The sequence below is a fragment of the Diplotaxodon limnothrissa genome, linkage group LG7, assembly GCF_057381915.1.
Source record: "Diplotaxodon limnothrissa isolate DT_005_m linkage group LG7, D_limnothrissa_male_GT1.1, whole genome shotgun sequence".
Lineage (NCBI taxonomy): Eukaryota > Metazoa > Chordata > Actinopteri > Cichliformes > Cichlidae > Diplotaxodon > Diplotaxodon limnothrissa.
The window spans coordinates 18544369-18570263 of NC_140602.1; the positions used below are offsets into that span (position 1 = coordinate 18544369).

Below are 25895 nucleotides of genomic sequence, written 5' to 3' on the forward strand. Positions count from 1 at the left end.
TGTGACCGCCCAGGGAGTTTGACGGGCTTCATGAATGTTCTGTCACGCCGCGCAATCCCATTCGCCATCTTACGGCACCATTACCAGCCGAAATCAGTCCCTAATTAGATGGTGTTATTTAATTAAGACGGCCCAATGCGTGGCGCACACATTAATCATGACTAATTTAGAGGAAGGGGGAAGGTAAAGTATGCAGAGGTGGAAGAAAAGCGGGGAAGCCTGGAAGTTAGATTTGAAACCGAGTTAGAGTGGGATGGGCGGTGGGGGAGGCTAAAGCTGAAAAATGACATCTATATTTCTTTTCTTCCTTATCCAACACAGAGGTAGATGGATGAATGCCGGGCTGTCGGGGCAGGAGGGGGTGTAAGCTAAGCAATTGAATTGTGGAGCAATGGATAGGGGGAGGTTTGCAGTGGACGGATATCTTCAGCGAGGAGCGGAGAGGGTTGGATGTGACATTTGACTACTGTGAGATAAGACGCCACTATAAGTTTATTTGTTTGGTTTACCATGATCCTTTGTGTCGCATGCATGCAAGTCCCCCTCGACCGTCTGTTTGCTTGTCTGGCACTAAGCTGGGGTAATACCACAGACAAAAGGCTAAATAAACAGTTCTGGTACGCGGATACCTCCTGTTGCTTGCAGTGCGGGACTTTGTGTTGCCTATGATACAGTGGGTTCAATGAACTGCCCTATACTTAATGATGCGCTAGAAAGAGGTTTATATTTTCTCACTTTGTAGTATTTTTTTTTTTTTTAATAATTCCTGAACTCGTGTTATGAAAAGGGTTAAGATGCTTCATTTCTTTCTCCTTTCTGAATTTATTTCCCTGCAAATATTAACACTATATTGTTACTTCATGCTGTTGTTATAGAGCTGGTTGATTTGGAACCATTGATTTGAATTGTTTCCTTGTGATTTGGGGATTTATGGCATATATGGAGCATAAAATCAAAGCAGAAAGACGTTACAAAGGCACAAAAACATTGAAAATGTGATCATCACTTTTTTTGGTGCCTTTTAGAGATCCTTTCGTTCAGTGGGAAAATAATTGGCAGATTAAAGTGTGATGAAAATAACAATTTGTTAGTCTTAGATCGGCATGCTGATTAATATTCGATATGGCTCAGTGTTTTAGAGGTTGTCCAAAATACTTTACTCTTACGTCTTAATATTGAAACTCATTTACAGTTTGCAAATCACAGTGAATATCTTTGGATTGATTGCCTTTACCTACACCTACATGTACATTCTAAGAGCTCCTCCTGTTTTGTTTCACACTCCTACACACGCGTTTCACGTTGCTATCTGAGTCATTACTGTGTATTTATGAAGTGTTTAGTTATTGTAAAGCGTTTCCCTTCAGAGTTGTTTTATCTTTGCTCAGAATATCTCTAAACACAGTCTGGGTGCTATATCAAACTGTCGTTTTCTCTCTGACTACATTAACGTGCGGTTTCCCTGGAGCGTCAGCGGTGGCAGTTCTAAAGAGGTGCGTGCCAGCTGGGCACTATAGTTGTATTATTTATATTATAGTACAGACAGACATGTACTGTAATATGTAGATGATTTAGATATGTAGATATCTAGAAATGTAATATGTAGATATACGTAAATGAAAGGTGGGTAAGGAAATTGTACTAAGACATGAGGTCCACTGATTATGAATGAAACAGCCACTCCACACCTCAACGGTACAAGACTCAGCTGCACCCTTGCATTTAAAGGAGAAAGGACTCTTTTTAGAGGATGCCAATGTTCTCATTTTGGACCTAGAAGACAGATCAAGACTTAGAGGTCATCTGCATCCACTGCGAACGAGCATTGTTGAACAGAGGTGGTGCTTTACAACATCAGCTGTCAGCCACCTACAATGCAGTCCTGAGATCCCTTCCCAGGTATCTTAACTCCCCACTCTCACCTTGCCTCAGGCGATCTCAATAGCTCACGTGATGGGGGGTCAGGGGGGGATGTCTTGCAGATGTTCCACACCTTGGGCCTGGTGACAGTAATGATCACGACTTTATTCGTACCTTGGGTCATATAGCGATTCACACGATCAATAGTGGGTTGACAACCGTCAGGACCATCACCACCAAGGGGGCAGTCCTCACTAGGGCTCAAATATCTGAGGCTCTGTCAGTTGTTTTAGAATTGAAAACATCTTTACTAACGTAAAGAAGTCCTTTCTTTTATGTACTCAAGACTAATATGGATGTGGTCATTTAAAAATCTGACATTGGCTGATATGTTTTTTTTTTCTTCGAGACCCACAAAACAGGGTGACACTGAATAGATTTCCCTAACATTTGTTATGTTTAGGTATTTATGAGTCCTTACTGACATAATATAACAACGCTGCTTAAAAATAATCTTGTTTTATTGTCACAAAAACAATACGCTCTGGCAGACTCTGTCATGATCAGATGGTTGCTTTGTTTGTGGTGATCCAAACACGTGTCGCTTTCTGGTAAACAAACTATGCCACATCATTACTCATAACGCAATAAAAGGGTGTTTCTCTTGTCTGCTCTTTACTTTTTAAATGTTAATTTATTTATTTCAGTACCAATATATTGGTAAATAGCTAAAACAAGCCATTGTATCACTGAATTATCAGGCTCTGTTGTGCATTCATGAAATGAACTGGGGCATAATCGGACATATGTGAGAGTGACTGGCCAGTCACCATTATGGGCTGGGAATACTGGAAATCGGCAGATTCTTTTGCCTGGCCGGTCGATTGGTGCAACAAAAAAAAAACAACAACAACAAAACAACAACATAAAACTTTACGTGCTGTGTTGCTATTACATTTTTGGTCAATTTTTCAATAAAAGCAATTCATAAAACATTCCCTGGCATTTCCAAATGCCACACATAGCACAGAATAAAACAATACTAAGCAAAATCTTTAGGTTTACATCTATACAGGGTTTTCTGAATGTTTTTCACTACCTTTGTTGATTTCAGATGTGCCCTTAAGTTGAACTAAGATGGATCTACTTTTGATTTATGAACCTTTATGAACTTAAAAATCTAAATATTGTCACTGATGAAGAACAAAAAAAAAGGTTGTCCAAACACAGAATATCAACTTTATGACTGCACAGTGCAATCAGCCTGAAAATCTTAAGTTTAAAAATAAACTGGGATTCCTGCTCTTGTATTTGTTATGGTACTGTGAATAAGGCCACTTTGTTTGTGTCGACGTTAGTGGCAAAGGCTTGGGATTAGTGACAAATCCACAAAGAGCTGTCGATGTCACCGGGAAATCATCACATGAGAAATAAAGAAGTTAAAGAAAGAACCCTGCGTAAAGTCTGTAGCACCTTTTGTCATTTGCTTTTAACCAAATGTCCCTCATGTACATTAAATGTTTAAATGTGTTGTTTAAAAATTTTATGTTTTATTGTTAAGACTTTGAAGTGCCTGTAAATGCATTTGGTGGTAAAATACACATGCACCTAGTTGTGGACTCTTCTGTCCTAATAGAAAACTGATGAGTAGAAGAGCCAGATACTGTCTATGATATTGCTCACTGATATTTACTCCCAATCTTGAGCCAAGGGAATGGCAAAGACTATAGGACTCAATCTTCAGCCAGTTTAATACAATGGGTGAGTGACAAATTGAGATTGAGATTTTTTTTTTTTTTTTTTTTTTTTTTTTTTCTCCCTTTGGAAGTGACATCAGAAACAGCAGCATGTGACATCACGTGATGGCGGAGCTTCAGTTCATCCTTTGTCATCCTTTTTTTTTTTTTTTTTTTTTTAATAGGACAGGGGGAAAGAATGAAAGAAAGAGGGGGAGAGGAAGAAAGAAAACCAAAGGGGAGAAGAGACGGTGAGAAGGGGGGGAAGAGAGAAAAAAAAAAAAAAAAAAAAAACAACTCCTGGGTCACCTGTATGGAGAGAAAGAAAAACAAAAAAAACAGGGGAGACAGCAAACAACAAAGAGCAACATAATAATAAAAAAAAAAAAAAAAAAAGCACCATCACAATAAACTAGCTAGTCATAGATATCAATAGTTACTAAATAATAAACGATATTGTGCAGCACGCAAGATAGACAGCGCACAGTGTGCTTTGAGGCAGCAGCCAAGAAAGCTGTAGTCCGCATCTGTGAATACCCATGTGTACACCTGTGTGCATACCTGTGTGGATCAGCATGCTTGCATTCCAAAGGTTTCTCCATGTAATGATCTGCTAGAGAGTGTGGGGAGCCACAGCCCTGTCCTCTATGGTATCAAGCAGGTATGGAGGAGATCAAAACTCCAGACATCCAGAGGCACCCAGAACACAAGAGACCAAGGAAGACCCACAGAGGGGCAGCCGCGCCACTGTCCCAGTAAGAGCTAAGGAGAGTCCCAGATGAGAGCTCATTCAGCAGCCGCGGAGCAGAAGCCAGGGGGAGTTGCAGTGACGCGCCCGTGAGCTCCGCCGGCAGCCAGCTGTGCCTGAGTGACCGAGCCCCAGGCCGAGAGGCCGGGGGCACCCCACCTCCAAAGTGGCCCGAGCGAGCCCCAATAAGCGGCCGCCAAGGAGTGAGCCGGTGTGTACCCGGACACCCACCCCCAGATACAAAGAACCACCAACGCACCGATACCTGAGGGAGTCCGCCACCGGCAGGGGAAGAGAGATTGAGATTTTAAGTTGCCTTGGGAGACGGTGTAGTGATAGTGAAGAGAGTCAATATTGACAGCTTTATGCTTCCTGGTAACCACTGCTGCTCACCGTTGTATACTGTAAATACAGCCTTGTGTACTGTAGTGCAGAAGGAGGAGACGGGCAATGCATTTTAATGTGGAGCCAGCCAAGGTCGCAATTTAATGTTCTGAGGGAGTCCAGTCTTTACGGGGCAGAAGAGGTCACTCGGTTGTTACAGTCACTAAATCACTGCCTGTCCAAAAGAGAAAACAAGTTTATAAAAGCCAGTGTGAGGGTTTATGTATACGTCCAAGCGGACATTGAAAAAATTAATAGAAATTGAGGGCATGTGATGACTCAGAGTAGTGAAAGCTCTCTCAGCATGCTGTTTTATACCCTTAACCATCATAGCTGCTCTCACTTGGCATATTTGATTAAAATAAAATTAAATCATAAACCTTTTTTTTTTAAAATTAAATATATCAAGGAAGACGGTGCGCAGTGTGAGGGTTGGGCACAATGCTGCATTGCAGATTGCTGATGAAATGGAAAAGCCATAACAGTAGAGGAAAGACTTTTATTGGTATACATATTTAAAGCCCCTGCACAGAGCCACACTATTCCTGAGAGTCTCGTTACGTGGCACATTCGTGTGGTTTTATGTGGCCACAGTTCTAAAAGGAGGTTCCGATGCATTATCTTGGGAAAACACGTACCTCTGGCTTGGGCGATACATAATGATTTTAATAATGTTCGTGTGCTAATATAATGAAATGGCAAATAACCGAAGGCCCTGGGAAATTCTAACTGGACATTATAATTCAAAAAACTGCACTATGACTTGCTATAGATGTTATCACTCCCTAGATGAGGCCACAGCATCTGAACTGAAAGTAAAAAATATTTAAATACTTGCTTAGCAGTATTTAATTGAAATGCAAATAAACAAATTAACACAGGCTAATGGCAAAGAAAAATCTGGCTGCCAGCATTACTTTGACAAAAGTCAATATTATTTAACCCAAAAGATGATAAATTGATGCTCTTACCCCGAACCCATAAAGCCTTGATCTCCTGGAGCAGCAGTCCCCAACCCCAATATTTTCACAGACCAGCCGGATAAATACAACAAAATAAAACCAGAACCGGTACCAAAGAAAAGAAGATTTATTCATCACAAACGGGAAAAGACCCAGGGAAACCAAGTTAACGATAAAAACGATTTAAAAAAAAATAAAGCTGAAAACCATGAATTTCACACCCGAGCCTCAGCTCTCGCAGCCCGGTACCATGACAACAACCGGTCCGGGGGTTGGGGACCGCTGTCCTGGAGGATTCTTCCTGTTAAAAGGTAGTTTTTCCTTCCCACAGTTGCCAAGTCTTTGATCATAGGGGGTCATGTGATTGTTGTGGTTTATAATTTGCTTATCTACTATTGTGGGGTCTTTAACTTACAACAGAAAGCACTTTGATGTGTTTGTTGATACGAAATGGTGCTATATAAATCAAATTGATTTGAATTAGACGTGGGGCAGGGATAGCTCAGTAGGTAAAGTGGTCGCCCCATGATCGGAAGGTCGGCGGTTCGAATCCACTTAACGGCTACCCTGAGGTACCCCTGAGCAAGGTACCGTCCCTACACACTGCTCCCCGGGCACCTGCTTAGTGGGCTGTCCACTGCTTCACTGAGTGAATGGGTCAAATGCAGAGAAAAACAAGTAATTTCCCCATGGGGATCAATAAAGTATCCATTATTATTATTATTATTAAAAAAAACATTTTAAAGGAAAGTAAGTAAAAATCTAAGCACGTAATAGAACATAAATAATGTGATGTGAACTTGAGTGACAGTGACAGCTAAACCCAGAAACGTATCTCTAGAGACTTTAAGAAGTAAAAAAAGTGAGATTTCTTGGCACCAAAGGGGGGGAACGAAATATTTTGCAGATGGCAGCACTAGTGCAACAGTTGAAATGGTCTGGTTAATGTCAAACAGGGGTAACACCCAAACTCCTCAAACTTTGTAAGTCTTTAACCTCTGTAGCACAAAATTGTAATTTCTTGCATGCGATGGGACAAGACTGATAGAAAGGCATTGAAATGTCCTTGAATATTATGTCTGAACAAGTGTGGGAAACCTGATAACATTCCTCAGAGGGTCAAAGCTGGCTGAGCCGGCCGTGCTGGCACTGACATTGCAACTGGCTCTTAAGCCACGGGAGCCATTTTAGGGCTGATTATTCATGGTGCTACTGTACTGATGTTCCACTACACTGAATTCTCTCATTAGGTCATCCGGCTCTAAAGGCCATTAAATTTTCAGTCAGCATGAATAAGTCAGAGAGTTCTGCCTCTGATCATGCAGTGCGAAGAGTCCCCAAACTCATCATAGGTGCTCTGCAAGAAAAGGAAAAAAAAAAAACCTACTTCAGTGCAGGGGTAACATTTGCTCAATTAAATATGTGAGAAGGGCTGGGGTTGGCAGCAGGGTAGTTTTTTAGATTTAAAACCTACCATGTGGTGCCAGACAGCATTTCCAGAAGTATCGATTAGAATTTCGCTGCGGGTAAATGACTCCCAATGGGATCTCCTTGGCAACTGGAGCCGCGCCAAGCCACTGAATGTCTAACCGACTTAATGCAGATATAAATCGCCATTCCAATCAAGGCCGTTTTATTTGCGGCCTTAAGTGAAGCAATACGTCACCTGCAATGCTGCACATTTTCGTCAATAAAATCCTGTCAAATCCGTTAAATGCATGCTGCATTGATGACATATGATTTATGCTGCTTCGTTCCAGGGAAGGATATGTCATGCATAGTTGGAGTAAGCAGGTAGTTAAGAACGGTTGGCATTTGGGTCCCTAGTGCACTACAATTAATCATAATTGCTTTGTATTGCCTATGAACCTTTATTGTGCTTTAGATCTGCACTCCCATAGCATGAAAAGCATGAGCAATTAGCTTTAATTAAAACTAATTCCTACCCGTAATATCTTGAATGGCTTGCCTTCTGCGGCTTTTTGTCCGATTGATTCGACTTGTGTGACAACAGCTCATTTACAAAGTGAACATGAAAATGAAGCATTATGGCGAAACATGCACTGAAATAAACTACTAGATTTTCTTTTTCTTTTTCCGAAGCTTCAGCGCTATAGAAAATATTTTCATTGGTGTTTTAATGTGGCCAGAAAATAACTGGAGAAAACAAAGAGAAATTGAACCATTGACTTCAAATACGACCCCTTGAAAGCACAGCCAGAGCCCTATCCACTGCCATCTATTATATTCATGAGTGTGACCTGTCGGGGGTGAGAGGAGGCTGCAGGGGGAGGTGATGGGCGCCCACCTGCTCAGTTTCTAAGACAACTGCCTGCCAGGAGATCAAACAGGCCTCCTCGCTCCCCTCTGTTCTCCTCCTCCTCTCCCTTGCAAGTCCCATATACGAGGCGACTGACCCACTTTTCCTGCCTCCCTGAGCCATTACCTGGAGAAAATGTAGTGATGTGGTGTGCGAGCATGTTGGGTTGGTGGGTGGGTTTGCAGCACTGAACAAAAGCTTCTCATCTTCTCCTACTGTACAGAAATGAAGGTGTAACAAGGACTCCAAAGAAAGCATGTCATTTCTTATCAGATGCTATTGCATGTGAGATTGCTTCTCTAATGGCGTGTCTTGGCCTAGTATGTGTTTTGCTTCTGTGCTGCCACACATGTTAACTGAGCTCACTCAGCTAGGCAAATTTGCCAGACAAATGGATAATTTGCCAAACACTGCGGGACCAAATGAAAGTAGTGATACTGCATAAATTCCATTGCGCTGGTGTAAATTGTTTACAATCCTATGGGCTTTATGGAAGGTAGAGCCATCACTCATTGTTTTCACGGCATTAGATTGATATTGATTGACTCTGACAGCTAGCATCATGATACTTAGGCCCAGTGACCATTTTATCTCTTTCCCCCTCTTGGCTCATTTTTGTCAGTCCTCTTGCCACCTTCCTTTGTGCTTGCCTTTATTACCCTTATGCTACTTTTTTTTAAAATGTTCTTTTCACTCTGGTGCTCTCTTTCCTTACAGGCCTCACATGGTGACAGAATACATGGGCATCAGGAATGAGAGTTTTATGAAGATTGCTGCTGTGGGGACATGGATGGGAGATTTTGTCACTGCCTGGATGGTGAGATTTGAACTCATCCGTGTCCACATTAAATAAGTCAGCTTTTATGAAAAGAAAGACAGACCTTCAAATTTTAACCCTGCATTATGAAAAGCACAATGACTGAAATGATTGAAAATAAACCTCTTATTCATGCTAACACCATGATTTGTTAAATGAAATTGTGTTAAGCTTTATTTTTTTCAACGCATAGTAGATCACAGTTTAATAAAGAATAGCAGCTTTATTTAAGAAAATGTTTAAATATAATTGGAAATGCTGAATAACTAAAATACTAATACTTTTTGATAATTTTATGACTCTTTTTTTCATACCTGATACAAAAAAAATCTAATCAAGAGAAAACCATTTAGTTCAGCCTGCTTCATTAAAGTGCAATATACAGTTAGCAAAATAATAGTAAAAATCTAATAGACGAATGCATAAGCAAGTCAGTATTAAAAAAAGTGAAATAAAAACTCAGTCTTGCTAAACTTGGGATTCTTGTGAAAACATCTGCATTATATTGTGAAATGTTTTCCTGGTAACATTTTAGAACTTTTTCATTAGAGTAGCTGCTCTTTATAGCTAGCTTGCTAACTAGCTTGCATTTAATTTCACATTAGCATGTACTTAAGCTAATGACCTTTAGCCTGTATCGTGGGCGTCATAAACTGCAGAAATAATAATTGTTTGGGTTTTGTTTCGTTTTTTTATTTGTTTTTTTTATTTTATCCACTCCACACAGTGTATCTGAGACAACTGCCTGATGGTACAGAGCTAAGAATAAAAAGAGCCCTAACTTCATAAATTAGCTGAGCAGCAACAATGAGCATCAAGTATTTAATATAATATAGACTATCATGCACTGCTCAAATACACTATGCTGAATTACTAACCCACTAAGTATGCTTATAGGTTTTGATAATTTTATAAAAGTGAAATGTTTTTCTCTCATATCTGATATGAAACATTTAATCATTTTCATATCATAGAAGAAGGCAAACAAAATTCTGGTAACATATATCTGATAGACCTTCCCAGACTATAAGTTTGGTCAATATAACAAAAAAATTGTGAGCCTAAATACTCAGCCTTCCTAAAACTTTGTACAAATCTGTGACAAATGACGGACGGTGCAGAGCTAAGAATAAAAGGTTAACAGCAGCAACCTCTAAGCAGCAATGATGACCAAGTATTTGACCCAATGAGTGTTTAAAAAAAAAAATTTTTAAATCTGATAAGCCTTGCATGGCTGCAAGCATGGTTACTTTTAGCTGTGTTCATATCATAATAATTTAATAAATCATGTTTACAACCAGGTCAAGATACAAATGAAGCCATTCTTCACGTACCAAAATCTAATTTCTAGGTCAGGTGTATCCTCTCAGCCATATCAAGGCACACACTTACAATGCAGCTTTCCACACTAATCTAGTTCAGTCTGCTATCAAACCCTCAGAGGAACATGCAACTGATGTAAGGAGGGTCAGAGGAAACAATAGGTGTACAGGGAGGGACAGAGTGTGTTGTAGAAGAAACCTACCTCTGTTCATTTATCAAAATAAAAAGAGGAGGAGAGCTCCAGCGGGACAGGACTACCTGTGGTGGGAGGAGTGCGAGCTTTGACACCAGCATCCACACAGCTGAGACAACTTGACAAGCTCTCTCACCGGTCACATTAGTATTCTACAGTACATACTGCAGAGAAAGAGAGCGGGTGGAAGGAGAGACAGAAAAGGAGGCAGAGGAGGAGGGAGGTAGTCGGTAAGAAACAGAGGTGAAGGGGAAAGGGAAATGTAAAAGTGTGGTCAGAAGGGAGCCAGGGGAGGAAGCGAGTGAGAAGGTGAATCAGGGAGGCACAGGTAGGCCAAGACGAAGTGCTGATTCCAAAATCCCTCCAAGTTTTTTTTTGTTTTTTTTTTACATTTGATTAATTCAATGAGGCACTTTGAAGATGACCTCTGTGTCTCCTCTGCATAGCAGATTTACAGTATAGCTTTACTGGTTGAGTGAACAGGAAGTGTCTGTTTTTGAAATGGTGCAAAGCCAGAAACATCTCATCGATTCCCTGATTCACATTCTTTCTCCAACACACTATCTGCAGTGAGGTGCTTTATTGACGAATTGACCTTGCCTCTGCAGCAGCTCCACATAAAGAATTTCTTTAGACGCTATGCTTTCTGACACAACTCTGCAGCCGTGCAAAGAAGATCTCCCGTAATTGACTTTTAATGACATTAAGGATGACAGCGTTGTTGAATTCTCCCAATTCTTTGAATCTTTGGGCTGAAGGAGGGACAATACTCGGTGTATAAATGCTCAATCAACAATCATTTATTTCCATACAATTCAACAGTCAGAGCATTACAACGTCCGGACGGGAGAGATGCTTGCAGAGGTTCGACAGCATGTCTCAAAATGGTGACGGGTTGCTCAGCTTTTTATAGTCTCTAGTGGCCCCCAGCTAGTCGTAAAAGCCAAAACATCACATTCTTTCTCTGTTACAGCGCCTAAGTTATGACCTCGGCAGTTGTTTCTCTGCTTTCTGTAAGGTGGGGGTGTGGAATGTGGTCTATCTATCTCCCCTGTCTTTAGACACAGAGTCTCCTGCTTACAACCTTCTCTTCATGATTCAACAATTAAGCATGTCAAGAAAACAGTGTAACACATTCCCAGCAGATCAAGGATACAGAGTGATGCACATTTATCTAATGAACTAATATGTGAATATGTTCTGTTAACTCAAAAGTATAATGAGAACTAAACTACATACAGCTCACACACTCTATATTAAAGGGTATAATGTGATCTACAGCAGTATTCTAATTCAACTACTTTGATTACATATATAAGGTAACATATAATAACAGAATAATCTAATAGCGTAAAAACAATTTCCCTAGCTGTTGGAAGCACAACATTAATACTGAAAGAAGCGAGTATGTTTCAAGGTAATCACATAGTCATTAGTGGTAAATCAACAATGGAATGCTATTCAGTATGAATCATTCAGTATTCACCATTCAGTATTCACAACTTTATATCTGTTCAGTATTCAAAACTGTATACCTGTAGAGTAACATGTCATACAGTTTAGGGAAATAAGCATTTAATCAGCTGCCAAATTTGTAAGTTTGCACAGTTAGAGACTTATTATTTTTTTAATTTTTATGGTGCTTTCATTTTAATTAAGAGAGAATATTAACCAAAAATCCAGGAAAAAAATCCATTACAGAAAAGTTACACACTGATTTGCTCGTCACTGAGTGAAATAAGTGTTTGATTCCTTCCATGACTTAGTACTTAGTTGAGAAACCCTTTTTGGCAGCAGAGGAGTAAGATACTTTCTGTAGTTGGTCACAAGGTTGACTCTCGTCTTAGGAGGAATTTAGACTCACTCCTCTTTGCAGAAACTCTCTAAATCCTTTCGGTTTCTTGGCTGCTGCTTGGCAACTCAAATCTCCCTCCATAGATTTTCTATTGAGGAGTGGAGAATGGTTAGGCCACTCAGTGACTTTAATGTGGTTCTTCTTTAGTCTCATTTGTTGCCCGGGTGGTATGTTTTAGGTCATTGTCATGCTGGAAGACACATTGACATCCTCAGTGTTCTGGCTGAGGGAAGGAGGTTCTTGTCCAAGTTTTTATGGTACATGACATGAAGTCAGCCCAAAGCATAGTGGTCCTCCCCTGTGTTTGATGGTGGGGATGGTAATCTTTGGGTCATACTTGGCATTTCTCTTTCTCCAAATACAGCAGGTCAAGTTGATAGAGCAAATTAGGTTTCATCTGACCATAGGACTTTCTCCCAAACCTTCTCTGCATTGTTTGAATGTTCTGCAAACTTAAGACAGGCCTGCACATGTGCCTTCTTGAACAGGGGGACCTTTCAGGCACTGTCAATCCATCACAGTGTTGTGTTAGCAACAGTCTTCTTGGTGACTGTGTAACCGCTAACTGCCTTCAGATTATTAACAAGCTCCTCCTGTGTGGTTTTGAGATGATCCACCACCTTTTTAAGGATCATTCTCACCCCATGATGCAAGATCTTGCATGGAACTCCAGACTGAGGGCGATTGATGGTGTTCCATCAATCACTATCTTTCATTTCTAAATAATCAAACCAACCGTTGTCACCTTCTCACAAAACCTCTTGCCGATGGTCTTGTAGCTCATTCCAGCCTCGTGCAGGTCTACAGTCTTGTCCCTGATGTCCTTCGACAGCTCTTTGCTCTTGCCCATGGTGGTGGAAAGGTTGGAAAGGAACAAATTGATCCTTTATACACATGACGAGTTGAGTTAAGGAGTGTCTGCAAATAACTGATAGATTTATGGGCACAGAGTCATGTACACGCATACATGTATATTTAGGAGGCAGAATTATGTCCTTCACTGTAAGTTTGTAACTCTGGAGCAGCATGCAGCATTGTTATTTGTTTAGCATATACAGTAGTTAGCATATGTATAATTGAAATGTCCTGATAAACCAGATGGTTTGATTATGATTTCCACTAGATGGAAACTTTTAAGTAAGAAATGCTAATACTTTGTTTCTTATTGTTTGTTGAGAATGTTTGCACACGTAATATGGCAACACTTGAACATTATCTAAATGGACTGGCATTTATATAGCACACTTTTTGAGTCATATTGACGTGTACACATCTATGATTGCTAAAGAAATATTTTTCAAAAACACTAATAAGATATAAGAGATTTATGCACCACCCAAAAATTTAGACGACATAGTCAAAGTTTCCCTTTGACTTTGAAATGATTCATATTACTTTTATGGCTTTCTAGTACATTACATATGTAGCTACATCTAGAAGGTGGTTAGCCCAAATCATTAGGGAAACAGGTAGCCTGCCTTCATCAACAAAAAAATATAAAAATCTTTACGATCCTCCTCTGAAATTTTCAATTAACACTTGGGTTTCATTTGCTGTATCTATCCATGCTCCTCTGAAGAGAACCTATGGGAAATGACTACCCTGCCTGGGGCAGGGTTACCAGGGCCCAACCACGGAGCCAGCCTTAGGGAGGGGCACAGTTAGAGCACCTGGTGGTTCGGTCTTAGTCGACAGGGCTCAGCCAGATGTAGTCTGAAGAAGCAACATGGGCCTGCCCTCTGGTAGACCTGGCTTTGGGAATGCCCCAGTGTCCTTCTGGATGAGCTGGAATAGGTGGCTGTGGAGAGGGAGGTGTGGGCTTCTTTGCTTAGACGGAGGCCCCCATGATGCAGACCCAGATAAGCGGAAGAAGATGGATGGATGCAGTAACTTTTTTGACAGTTTGCTCACTAACTCCATTCAGACAGTTTCTTCTGCTTATCAGAAGTTGGGTTGCAGTGGCAGAAGCCTAAGTATTTTAATCCTGACATCATTGTGTTTGCCATTTTAATCCTAGAGGACCCAGAGGCACTCAAAGGCTAGATGAGACACACAGTTCTGTCCCGGCATCTCCTCCAAAGGGAGGCATTCATGAATGATCCTGATGAGATGCCCACACCACTTCAGCTGCTTCCTTTTGATGCAAAGGAGCAGTGATTCTGCTCTGATATTCTCACTGTAAACCTGAGCTGAGCCATTTTACAGAGGAAATTTATGTCACTTTTATCCGTGACCTTGTTCCTCCGGTCACCATCCAGAGTTGGTGTGAGGGTAGGTGAAAACAGGGCCGAGTGCCTGCATTACTGCGGGCAGTGGGCCAATCTACAGGTCAATCTCATGCATCGCCTGCCCGTAACTTGTGAACTAGATTTCAAGACACTTGAACTTCCTCAGTTAGGGTAACAACTCTCCCCCAACCCACACAGAGAACTATTACATTATTTTACTTTCTACAGGTGACAGACATGATGCTCCAGGATCAGCACTACCCAGACTGGGGCAAAGCTGCCAGAAGGTTCTGGAAACAAGGCAACAACAGGATCGTCCTCTTCTGGTATGTCATTTTCTTACACTGAAATAGAATGTCTGTTAGACTGTGCTTTTCTTTACCTGCATGCACATAAGATATCAATATTTCCTCAAGCTTTGAATTATACTACGTCTTCCTGTAATGCTCTATAGGAGTGTGTACATGCATGTGTGCGTGTTATGTGATCTGTTCAGCGCGTTGCAGGGTTACACACAGTCAATAGCCATGTTAATCATCCCTCACTCAGTGTCAGCACCTTTAATTAGAAGAACAGGCTGAAAATCAATGGACACAGCGAGGTCTCCAGGCAAACCATAGCCCCGGCTTTTACTTACTCATACCACAAGCTGTGACCCTGAAATAAGTGCTAAACAAATGCTGCAAACCATGTCTGATGCGCACTTTACTCAGCAGACAAGTAGAACCACTCCCTGTTTAGATGCACTACACCACCGCTGCACGGTCCCAGCGGCATTCATTCACAAAAGTCCTTTGGTGCTGTCAGATAGTTTGACATAGCGTGTCATTCAGATATTTCACGTAAAAGCTTCTGCAGCGGTTCATCTCGGGGTCATTGTAAAAAAGTGAAAAAAACTGAAACAGGTCTGACATCTAGTTAATAGGAACACAGAGAGCTCGAGACATCTTAAACTTCAAAGCGAATTTGGCCGCAGCGTTTTAACATTTCCTTTTCGCCGAATTGATTCACCTGCAATTAGAATGCAGGCGGACGAACTGTTCGGCGACTTTTCTGCAGCCCTTCATTATATTGATGGATGCCTCAGCTATCCGTGTCACAATCAATGCCAGATTTGAGCTATCGTTTGAAATTCAGCGCTTGAAATGTGATTGATAAATGCGTCGCTGGATGTGTCTTGTCAATATGTGCTGAAGGGCCGTTGCAAATTGTAAAGGACAGCGCCAAAAGTCGTCCGTGCTGAGGGAAGGGAATGCCGCTTGTGGAATAATAAAACCCCTCAAAATTTATCTCTCAAACAGCTGAAATGGGATATGAGCTGGCAGTCACTATCTGCAATGCAGCCAACCGATGTGTGGTGTGAGAATGCACACAACTGCACAATAATCGCTGGGTGACATTGAGACAAAATACACAGTGGAGAATAATACTAAGTCACATTGCCTCTCTTCACATGGCTGAGAAATTTTTCAGTGAACACTGAATGCAGAGTAATCCCAGTGTGACATGAACGAAATGCGGGAAGTGTTAAAGAATGCAAAAAAACCCCAAAAAGCCCTCTCTAGGTAAGTGATATTTTGGCTCATGTTAAATATGTAAATGCATGGAAATATGTATGCAGTAGAGTTTTGAATTACATTGTCTCTGCATCCACAAACAGACACAGTTATTGTCTATGCACATTCATCTTCCTGGAAACTCACGCTATTTGTCAAATCTTGGTAAAAGAGTGTGGTTCAATGCATTATTGAGTCCATGAAGAGAGACCGAACAGTGCAAGATTGATCTTCTCTTGTAGCTGTCGTACCTGTTGTTTGTGTTCTGAGATATGTGATGCTAACTGTGCACCTATCTAGGCTGAAATTTAGAAAAAATATTTAGATGTTCTTTTTTTTCTCAAGTTTAATGCTTGTTATCATGCTCCTCTTCTCTCCTGTGCTGCAGGACAGTACTCATCTCTCTGACATCAGTAGTGGTTCTGGTCATCAGTACCGACTGGATCAGCTGGGACAACCTGAACCGAGGCTTCCTGCCCAGTGATGAGGTCTCCAGAGCCTTCCTAGCTTCCTTCATCTTGGTCTTTGACCTTCTCATTGTTATGCAGGTAGATCAGCCCCATGGGGCCAATTTAAGGGGGGGGAGAAAGAAAGAAAGAAAGAAAGAAAGTAGCAAGCTGGGATGTCTCTTGGCTTACTCTATTACCTACCTTGCCAGGTCCTCTGCCTCCCCCTTTTTCCTTCCTATTCATCAATGGGGCACTGCGGCACAAAGCAGTGCGAGGGCGGTTGATCCCTCTCAGCTGGCACGGACACAAACTTACACACACACACAAACACACGTATATCTGTTTATATACGAAGATACAAACAGAGAGGTGTGGTGTGGTGTTAAATATAAATTATTGACTTTTTAAAAAAATCTCTTTTACCGTCTTCATCATGTTTCCCAGACCTCCCTATGAGCCTAGAGACGAGTTTATTTTGTTTAATGATGACTCACAAGATTGGAGTCCCCACTTCCCCCACCGCCCCCAACCCAATGTCTTCTCTCTCTCACAGGAGAGTGAACATCAATAAAGCCTGTGTCAGTCACTCATGAATATGCAAATGTGCTTGTCTGGGGGGAAAAAAACCCCAAAAACACATACTGTGTGCTTAGGAGAAAGATTGTGAGATTTTTGTTTTCCCCCACACTGCTAACCATGCGCCTGAACCACAGGCCAATCATCTATTTGCTCAGAGCTTCTTGAGCCTAATTCAGCAAAGCGCCTCCCAATGTTTAATGAACATATTTCACTGGAGCTCGTTAGCAGGTATTAGAGGACGTCCTACAATACCAATATCTCGTATCCCCTAAACATATATTTCCACTCTGTTTATTATGGTAATTATAAGGAGCCAGCAAATGTATGGGAGGACATTTTTCAGTGTTATAAATACCTCACTCCACAGAATCCTGGCACCGACGCCATTATTATTCCCTTGGTATTGTGTATTAGAACAACTGTAACACTAAAAGTGATTTCTAGACTTATTTATTGAAACAGTTCATTATTTTAAGAAGGGCTTTTTGCTGCTCAAGCCAGTAATTACTTCACGCTGTGGTCTTTTCCTCACAATTATTGTGATTATGCAGATTTAAAGCAGTAGCTGATCTTACACTGTGCAAGCGTTTCCTCCCAAACATCCTCGCGTCTCGCTGAGGCCAGCTTTTTCGCCTTCCTTGACCGACTCCCGGACGATGTGTTTGACATCTCCGTTTCTGGACCCTCGACTCTCTCGCTCACGCTCACTCACTGTAACTTGGCTGTTTATCATTCCCGGCTCGCAGTGATTTGTTTACGACAGGCCTCCGCTCATTTTCTGCGCGGTGTACAGCAAGCACATTTACTGCAATTATTTATGGGTCAAGTTAGCTTGTGCCCTTACAGGGCTCTCGCACCGGCGGCCGTCACTACATTCCTTCGGTCAATAAAAATTCATCTGCCGCAGCCCTCCCAACAGCTTCATTCGCCTCTATCCTGGATCTGTGCCATAGTTAATCTCACGCCTCCATGAGAAAAGATGGGTGATTTTGTTCTCATGCTAATTAATGCTCCAATTAATGACCTGTCTGGATTTGCCTCCGAGCAGGGTTTTATCTTCTTTTTTTATTATTATTATTTTTTATATAATTGTGGCTTTTTGCTGTTTTGGGTTTTCTTTGGCAACCAAATGTCAGATTTCTGTATATACATATTTACATATGTGAAAGATGTTGATACACCCTGCCAGTTTACTCTACCTGTATTTGTTGTAGAGACTCATTATTTTGTGGTAGGAATGTTTAAATGCCATGCCTGCAAGTGCTACGGCAACCGATACAGCAGCTACGGAAGCAAAGTGGAGGACTTAATTAATATCCAAGGGGCTCTCGTCAAATTGTTTTGCTGTTCTGTTCATAGATATTGGCACAGGAGACCTTGGATCACATGAGGACGTAGTGAATTCAGATGTGTTAATTTCGTGCAGAGCAAGAAGCTCTGTGCAAATAACAGAATCAAATGGAAATGGAGCTAATCTGAAATTATGTGTGCCTTGTTTTTTTCCCCTCTAATAGTGATGACAAAAGCTAATTTGCAAAATGATTAAGTCAGCTCAGCAGAAAGAAACTGTTTCATAACATTTTCCTCTCTCTGTCTCTCTGTGTGACTTTCATTAGTTTCATCTGTGTTTATAATCATTTTAATGCCATGCTTTTCATAATCTTAAGTAACTCATTACAGAAATATTTAAATACATTTTAAAATGGTGTCGTAACACGGACATACAGTAGGAATCGTCTCCAGCAGCAGAACAGCAGACAGTAACAATTTAAGGCTCTGTATTCACTGTTAGGTTAGATTTTACTTTAAAAAAATTACTTGATCTTTAATTTTTTGATAACAAAAGCAAATTTTTGCTCACTGCCCACTTCATTAGGGACACTTGTTCAATGGTTGGCAGAAGCCTACTGCGTTCAGGTATTTAGACATGGTCAAGATGAAGTTTAAAGCGAGAATCAAAATGGGGAAGAAAGGGGATTTTAAAAGACTTTGAATGTTGTGTGGCTGTTTGTTCCAGATGGTGGTGGCCTGCAAATTGGTGATCTACTGGGATTTTCCCACAATCATCTCTAGGGTTTACATGGAATGTAATGCTCTGAACTGTCAGGAAGGCAACAGTAATTCAAATAACCACTAGTTATGACCAAGATGAGCAGAAGAGCCTCTTTGAATGCACAATATGCTCTTCAAGCAGACGGTCTCTAGCAGCAGAAAACCGGATCAGGAGCCAATCCCGTCAGCTAAGAACAGGAAACTGAGGCTGCAGTTCATACAGGCTCACTAAAATTGGAAAAATATTGCCTGGTCCTGATTCTTCAGCATTAGGATAGAGGCGATCCTAAATGTCTTCTTGCCTTGTATCTAGGAGACCTTAGCAGGGAAAAATTTCCTCTGACATAAAAGCTCCTGGGATCACTGAAACATACAAACCACCTCCTTGAATTATCAAGGAGTTTTAGGACTCCCTGATAATTCAAGGAGGGAAAGGAGCCAGCTGAGGGGGTTTGGGCATCTGATGCCTCCTGGACACCTCAAAGGCAAGGTGTTTCAGGCTCCAACTGGGAGGAGGTCTCTGAATTTGCTGGAGAGATTATGTCTTGGCTGGCTTGGGAACAACCTGGTGTCCACCCAGGTGAGCTGGAAGAGGTAGGAAGTCTGGGCTTGCCCCCTTGACCTTAACCTAGATAAGTGGTAGAAGATGGATGGATGGATGGACTGAGCCCCTTAGTTCCAGTTGAGCATCATTTATATGCCAAAGCCTAGCTGTATTGTTGCTGACCATATCCACCCCTTCATGATCACAGTGTACCCATCTGATGGCTGCCTCCACCAGGGTAACACATGAATCATTTCAAACTGGTTTCTTGGGCTACGTTCACACTGCAGGCGAAAGCGCATCAAATCCGACTTTTTTGATCCTATGCGACCCATATCCGATCATGTGAACAGCACAAATCTGATATTTTCAAATCCGATGATTTGATGTTTTAAAGCGACTGCTGTTTGAATGGTCATGTCGCATTAAATCTGTTTTTTACGTCACTGACACAAGACAGACGCCAATAATCAGCGCCGGAGAAGACATCGCGGACGCTTCCTGGCCATCCCGTGTAGATGTTAGTGAAACTGAAGCTCATACGGAAAAAAGGGAAAAAATCAGCATAAAAATCAATAAAAGAAGCAAAGCGTTTAAAGAGCAAAGAGATGAAGCGTCCACACTCACTAGGGAGATGGAAAAATGAAGCACCACTCCTCTCTAAAACAGCAATAAGAATGATTATTAGGCCATGTGTAAATAACAAAACAACTTTACAACTTAAAGCAAAATTGGGAAACGTAAAGTCCAAAAAGTGTCTTTATATTAAGGGCCATCAGTCAAACAATAGTGTTTGCTCTGGGTCTAAACAGAGCACGTTGTGTGTGACTTCTCCTTTTGCTCATGCGGGCCACTTTGAGGGTTCACACTGGAGCGTGTTTGCTGACACATTTTATCTGTAGTGTGAACAACTAGACAAAAAAAATCGGATTTGATCCAAAAATCGGAATTGAGCATTAAGATCTGCAGTGTGAACATAGCCTTAAACATGATGGTGAGTTCAGTGCACTTAAATGGCCTCCACAATCGCCGTATCTCAATCCAACTGAATACCTTTGGGATAGGAACGGGAGATTTGCATCACCAATGTGCGCTTGTCAAATCCGCAGGTGTAACAGATTTGACAGCTGCTCAAGTTGTCATGTTAATACGGACCAAAATCTCAGAGGAGTCTTTCCAGCACCTTGTTAAATCTATGCCATGAAGAACTAATGAAGTTCTAAAGGCAAAAGAGGTCTAACCCAGCTCTAGCAGTGTGCACCTAATAAAGTGGCTGATGAGTGTATATTGTTTATTAATTAGAATTCAGTTAAATTTTGATTAAAAAAAATAAAATCTAATCTAAAAAAGTTCTTCAGTACTTCACTGGTTTAAAAATGCAAAGCTGTAGGACTCTGTAGAACTGACAGTTTTCCATTTTCAAAAAAAATAAGAAATAATACTTTTTTCACCTAATAAATGAATCATGTTTTGTGTATGAATAGTGAATAGTTTCACTAAAAACCTACTAGCCACCCAATAAAACTACATATTTGCAAAAAAGAAAAGTGACACCACGGAGGCAGAGGAAGATGCTGATGTTGAGCTGCCTGCTGATATATATATATTTTTTTTTAATCTGGTGAAATCCCATGTGCACAGGCACATGAGTACACACCACATGCGTGTAAACACACAGATTCGTCTGCCGTCTCCAGTAGCTGGCACCACGTTTAACCTCCAGTCAGTTTATGAAGAGACTCCACTGAGTCTTAATATTAGCTAATATTGAAGCCTTCTGTGAAGTGTTCAGCATCCAATAAACTATGATGCAGAGCTGACATTGGTCACTTCAGTGTATTCAGATGGGTGGCAGCATCACAATTGCGAGCTAAATTTTCAAAACCTGTTGTATTTGTGCGTGTTTTAGGACTGGGAGTTCCCTCACTTCATGGGTGACCTGGATATGAATCTGCCAGGAATGTCTACAACACATGTGAAGGTTAAGCTTCCTGTCTGCAAGCGCATCTTTAAAGAGGAGTACCACATTCATATCACAGGTACACTCAGATACAGGTCCTCCGGACAAAGAACGGGGTTATTTCATTGTTTTTTTTTAATGAGAACCTCTGTTTGTTTTTTTTTGTTTGTTTTTCTATTTTTTTTTTTTTAATTTTTTTACAGCTGTTGGAAATGGATTAGGCAGCAGAAAGAAATGAAAATGTCCATGAGGGAGACATAAATTTGCCCTATTTTTGAATTGTGAATACTTAAAATAAAAAAGTGCTGTGGCTGCTCTACTTTTCCACTCCTTTCTTTCTTTGGGGAAGTGTTTGTTGGTTAAACCACAAGCAACCATTTATAATACATGTGTAGTTTCTGTGGAAAGCAGGTGCCAACGCCGCTTCGATTGTGTTTCCTGTTCCTCGCGTTCCTCCCTGATGTGCGAGATGCTTCCCTCATCATCTCTCGCATCTCGGCCTCTTTAATGTTCTCTGCAAATGAGTGTATTTCCCATTTAAAACCGTCCTACTGGTTTCTCTATTTGGTTCTGCCACATGAACACGGCCTGTCATGACTATCAAGGGGAGGCGAACCAGTGTTCCTGAGCTAAATGTTAAACTGTTCAAAGGCTCAGTGGTTCGCAGAAGGTTGTTAACCTTAATGCATTGCATATCCATTAAGCATTATGGAAATGGCTCCGGTGCGGCGTGATTGGTTTAACTGAAAGCTTATTAGCATCATATCTCGGGGAAAGGTAGGGAGTAGTGTCACATATACCAGGGGCGACATCTGCCTGCTATCAGACAACCTGTGCAGTGGTGGTGTGGGCTGTCTCATGGTAATATAGTGATCTTGTTAGGAGATACCATGGAGGAGCTACCACCTCTATCTGCATGCAAAATGAGAGGAATTTCTGATTAATGAATGTGACAGCATATCCATCTATGGACTCTGCCCGCTTAGCCATGTTTGGTGGAGGCTTGTGTGGTACATCGTTGAGGATATGCTTTAAATCATCTTTACAGTGCGTGCATGCTACTTAGCTTTCAAATATAAGCCTGGTCTAATCCAAGTTGAAATTCTCATTGCAGGTAAGTGGTTCAACTATGGTATCATCTTCCTCGTGCTGATTTTGGACCTTAACATGTGGAAGAACCAGATCTTCTATAAGCCCTATGAATATGGGCAGTATGTTGGGCCTGGTGAGAAGATCTTCACAGTGGAGGAGCCAGAAACCCTCAAGGACTTCAATCACAGCACACTCACCTACGAGTGGCGCTCCACCAACGTTGACCCTAGGACCAACTTAACCTACGTGGAGCGGGACATGTTCCTCCACAGCCGCTACATTGGAGCCAGCTTGGATGTGAAATGCCTGGCCTTTATTCCGAGCCTAGTGGCGTTCGTACTCTTTGGGTTTTTCATCTGGCTGTTTGGTCGATTTCAGGACAGCGAGACCTTCACAGAAAATCCAGACAAGAGTTACGAGAGGATAAAGAGGAAGTCGCCATCCGAGTACAGCAAGGAGATGGGCGCGACGCCAGAGGAGACACATGTCACTATGACCGATAGCCTCAAACGATCGGGAACGCCGATGCTTCTGTCGGTGGATGGGCCGCACTTTGGAGCGACACCCTCTACGAACTCTACGATTTCCATGGAAACCCAAGAGACACATCCGAGCATTGTGATCGACAGCACGGAGCAGGATGAACCGGCAGTCTCTTTCGATGTTCACAAATTCTCCCCGTGACTTGACGAACCTCTGAAACTTTGCACCTGCAGACAGGTTGGAACCAACATGATCAATGGTAAACAACTCGAGCATGTTTATTCAGGACAGCACGAGATGTCAGAGGAGGATCTTTAACACAGTTCTTCAAGTGAAGGACAGAGTGTTATTTACCTAGCCTAACCTTGATGGCTGTTCCAGTCATATTAATATATTTTTGTACCAAAAGCATTTTAAAAGTCTTTAAATGGCACCAATTCTGATACATAGCAGATCCATTGCAAAACCTCAACTGACCAGGTGCTACCTTGGATTTTACATTTTCCTAATTCAATTTTGTCAAGGTACACTAACGGGTGCCTGTAACAGAGAACTATTTCTACAGATGTGACCTTCGGTTAGTGGAGTTTTATTGTTTCAAAACAGTGTTATAACTACAGCAGTGCCTTGATATTTCACATATTCAGATACGCAAAGCATATTCTAAACAGCCTGTGTGACCATCCGGATCTGCTTTACTAATGTCTGACATACTGTATGCTCTTATCATATCGACATCATGTTACCTCATTTGATCCTGAAACGTTATCATTTTAATTTATTCTCATGCGATGTCACTCTTACTACGTTTTAATTGTGTTTATGACCATCGGTGTACGGTGACGACCTCCTCATTTACCCTCACTTGATTTTAGTTGCAAAGATAATAAATGCAATCAGCAGAGATCAAATAGCTAAACAGCAAGCCACCTCATGATTGCTTATGCGGCTGCTGCACCTTTACTGAATACCAACAGAGGGAGAAAAGGTGGTTTTTGCCCTTGGCATAAACATAAATGTAAACCATTGAAGTGCAGCGGTGACTTCTCCAAAGCTCAGGGCTTCTTTATGTAAAGCTAATGGTTGTAAAAGCAGATTTTCTTTCCTGTTTTATTGCATGAAAGAAAAGGTGCATTATCCTACTGTAAAAGAAACCCTCATTTCAAACATAACTAAAAGCTGCAGCATTTTAGCTTAAACTGGCTTTAATGTGTAAAAGTGTTTGTACACCTAAGTTTGGGGGGTGTTTGGTCCAAAAACATGTTCTTTTTTGTTTTTTTATACAATAAAATAACCATCTAAATTAAGTTTGTTGTTAATTATATAATGAACTTGCTCATGCTTTTGACCAAAGATGCTCAATCATGCAGTATTTTGAACATATTTGCAAGAAAATGTGATGATTTGAGACAAAGACATGTACGCACCGAGACAACGCAAGATAGCATGTGCTCTTGTTGTACTCTGCATTGATATATAATGCACAATATTACACTGTGGCTGCAGAAATAAGAAACTATGACATATATCTATATGATATTTCTCAAATAGTCTGCTTTGTTTGCCAATGAAAGGCACAGCAGTCATCATGTAACAGAATATGACCAGATTTCTTACATTTTGTAAACTTATCTACAGTACAAATTAATATAATTACATTCACATTAATGGATTATCGTTAAATTTTTTTTATCTTTAATTTTTGAAATGACAAAAACAATTAAAATGTCTTTTATTTAAGGTTGAGGTCCTGTTCTGGTAGAACATTACACAGTGGAGTTTTCTGCATTTGTCTTTTTGTGTGTGTGAACTGGAAGCAGAGCGAGAGAGAGATGTCCACTTGTGTCTGTACATGATGTTTTATACTTAACAGTCCGTGTGTGTGTGTGTGTGCAGACACATGTGAAGTGTGTAGGTGTTTGCTGCTACACTTCTTTTCAACAAAGGCCATTCTGTGAAGAGGTCAATTTATTCAGCATAATTGGTTTGCAGCTTTTGGTTTAGTAATTATCCTTTTATACATTAAAGCTCTGTGAAGACATTAGATATTAGTGTTTTACCAAAGGGCAGAACCTCTTTGGACATGAAGGGGCTCTAATATGTTTGGAATGCAGCTGTAATTGTTTGGGTTAAAAGTGAGGCCTTTGTCTTGTTCGGACTGTTTTCATTGTGTTGTGCTGCATAACTGACAATTCCTACAAGTTCCTCTCTGTTTTTTGAAGCAAAGGGGATTGTTTTGTGTTTCCACAGTGTACTGTACTACTGTTGAACCTTGTGCTACCAATAAATTAATACATTTTTTACATTCTGTATCGCTTGACCACTTTCCTTAATTCTTTTTGAACAAGGTTGCTGATCTCGATAAGTAACTCGCAAGTTAAGTTCTGCTTTTCAGGTTTTCTATATGCTTGGGAAGTATAGTTGCCAAGCAACAGTGCAGGTCAAGCTTCTTGCATCTGCTGACCCAATTAATGTGGGCAACAGGAGAAATAATGATACTATCTCTTCACAAGGACACTCGAATACGTAGCCTGCATACACATAGCACCCAGCTCAGATTAGCATGAGTTCTCCTCTGAGCCTGTCCGTTGTTTGATTTATGCCAGTGGGAAACAATTTGAATTTGTTACTTGTTTTGTTCCCCGGCGGGATTTGTTTATAGAACATGTCTACGTGTAAATGAGTTATAGATTGGATCGAAAATGTCTGAGGGATGAAAACTGAACTCACTGCCGACAGAATTGGTTCCCAGTG

General features: G+C 41.0%; 1 protein-coding gene across 1 annotated transcript in view; it reads left to right on the forward strand.

Moving 5' to 3' along the window:
* tmem117 (transmembrane protein 117) overlaps positions 1-25453 on the forward strand; it is a 46568-nt gene extending 21115 nt beyond the window's left edge. The window contains exons 4-8 of the mRNA XM_085359382.1: positions 8728-8827; positions 14655-14752; positions 16371-16530; positions 21516-21645; positions 22681-25453. Of these exons, the coding sequence (XP_085215508.1) occupies positions 8728-8827; positions 14655-14752; positions 16371-16530; positions 21516-21645; positions 22681-23342 (1150 nt within the window). The 3' untranslated portion in view covers positions 23343-25453. The remainder of the gene's footprint in view (positions 1-8727; positions 8828-14654; positions 14753-16370; positions 16531-21515; positions 21646-22680) is intronic.
* The last annotated feature ends 442 nt before the right edge of the window (positions 25454-25895 follow it).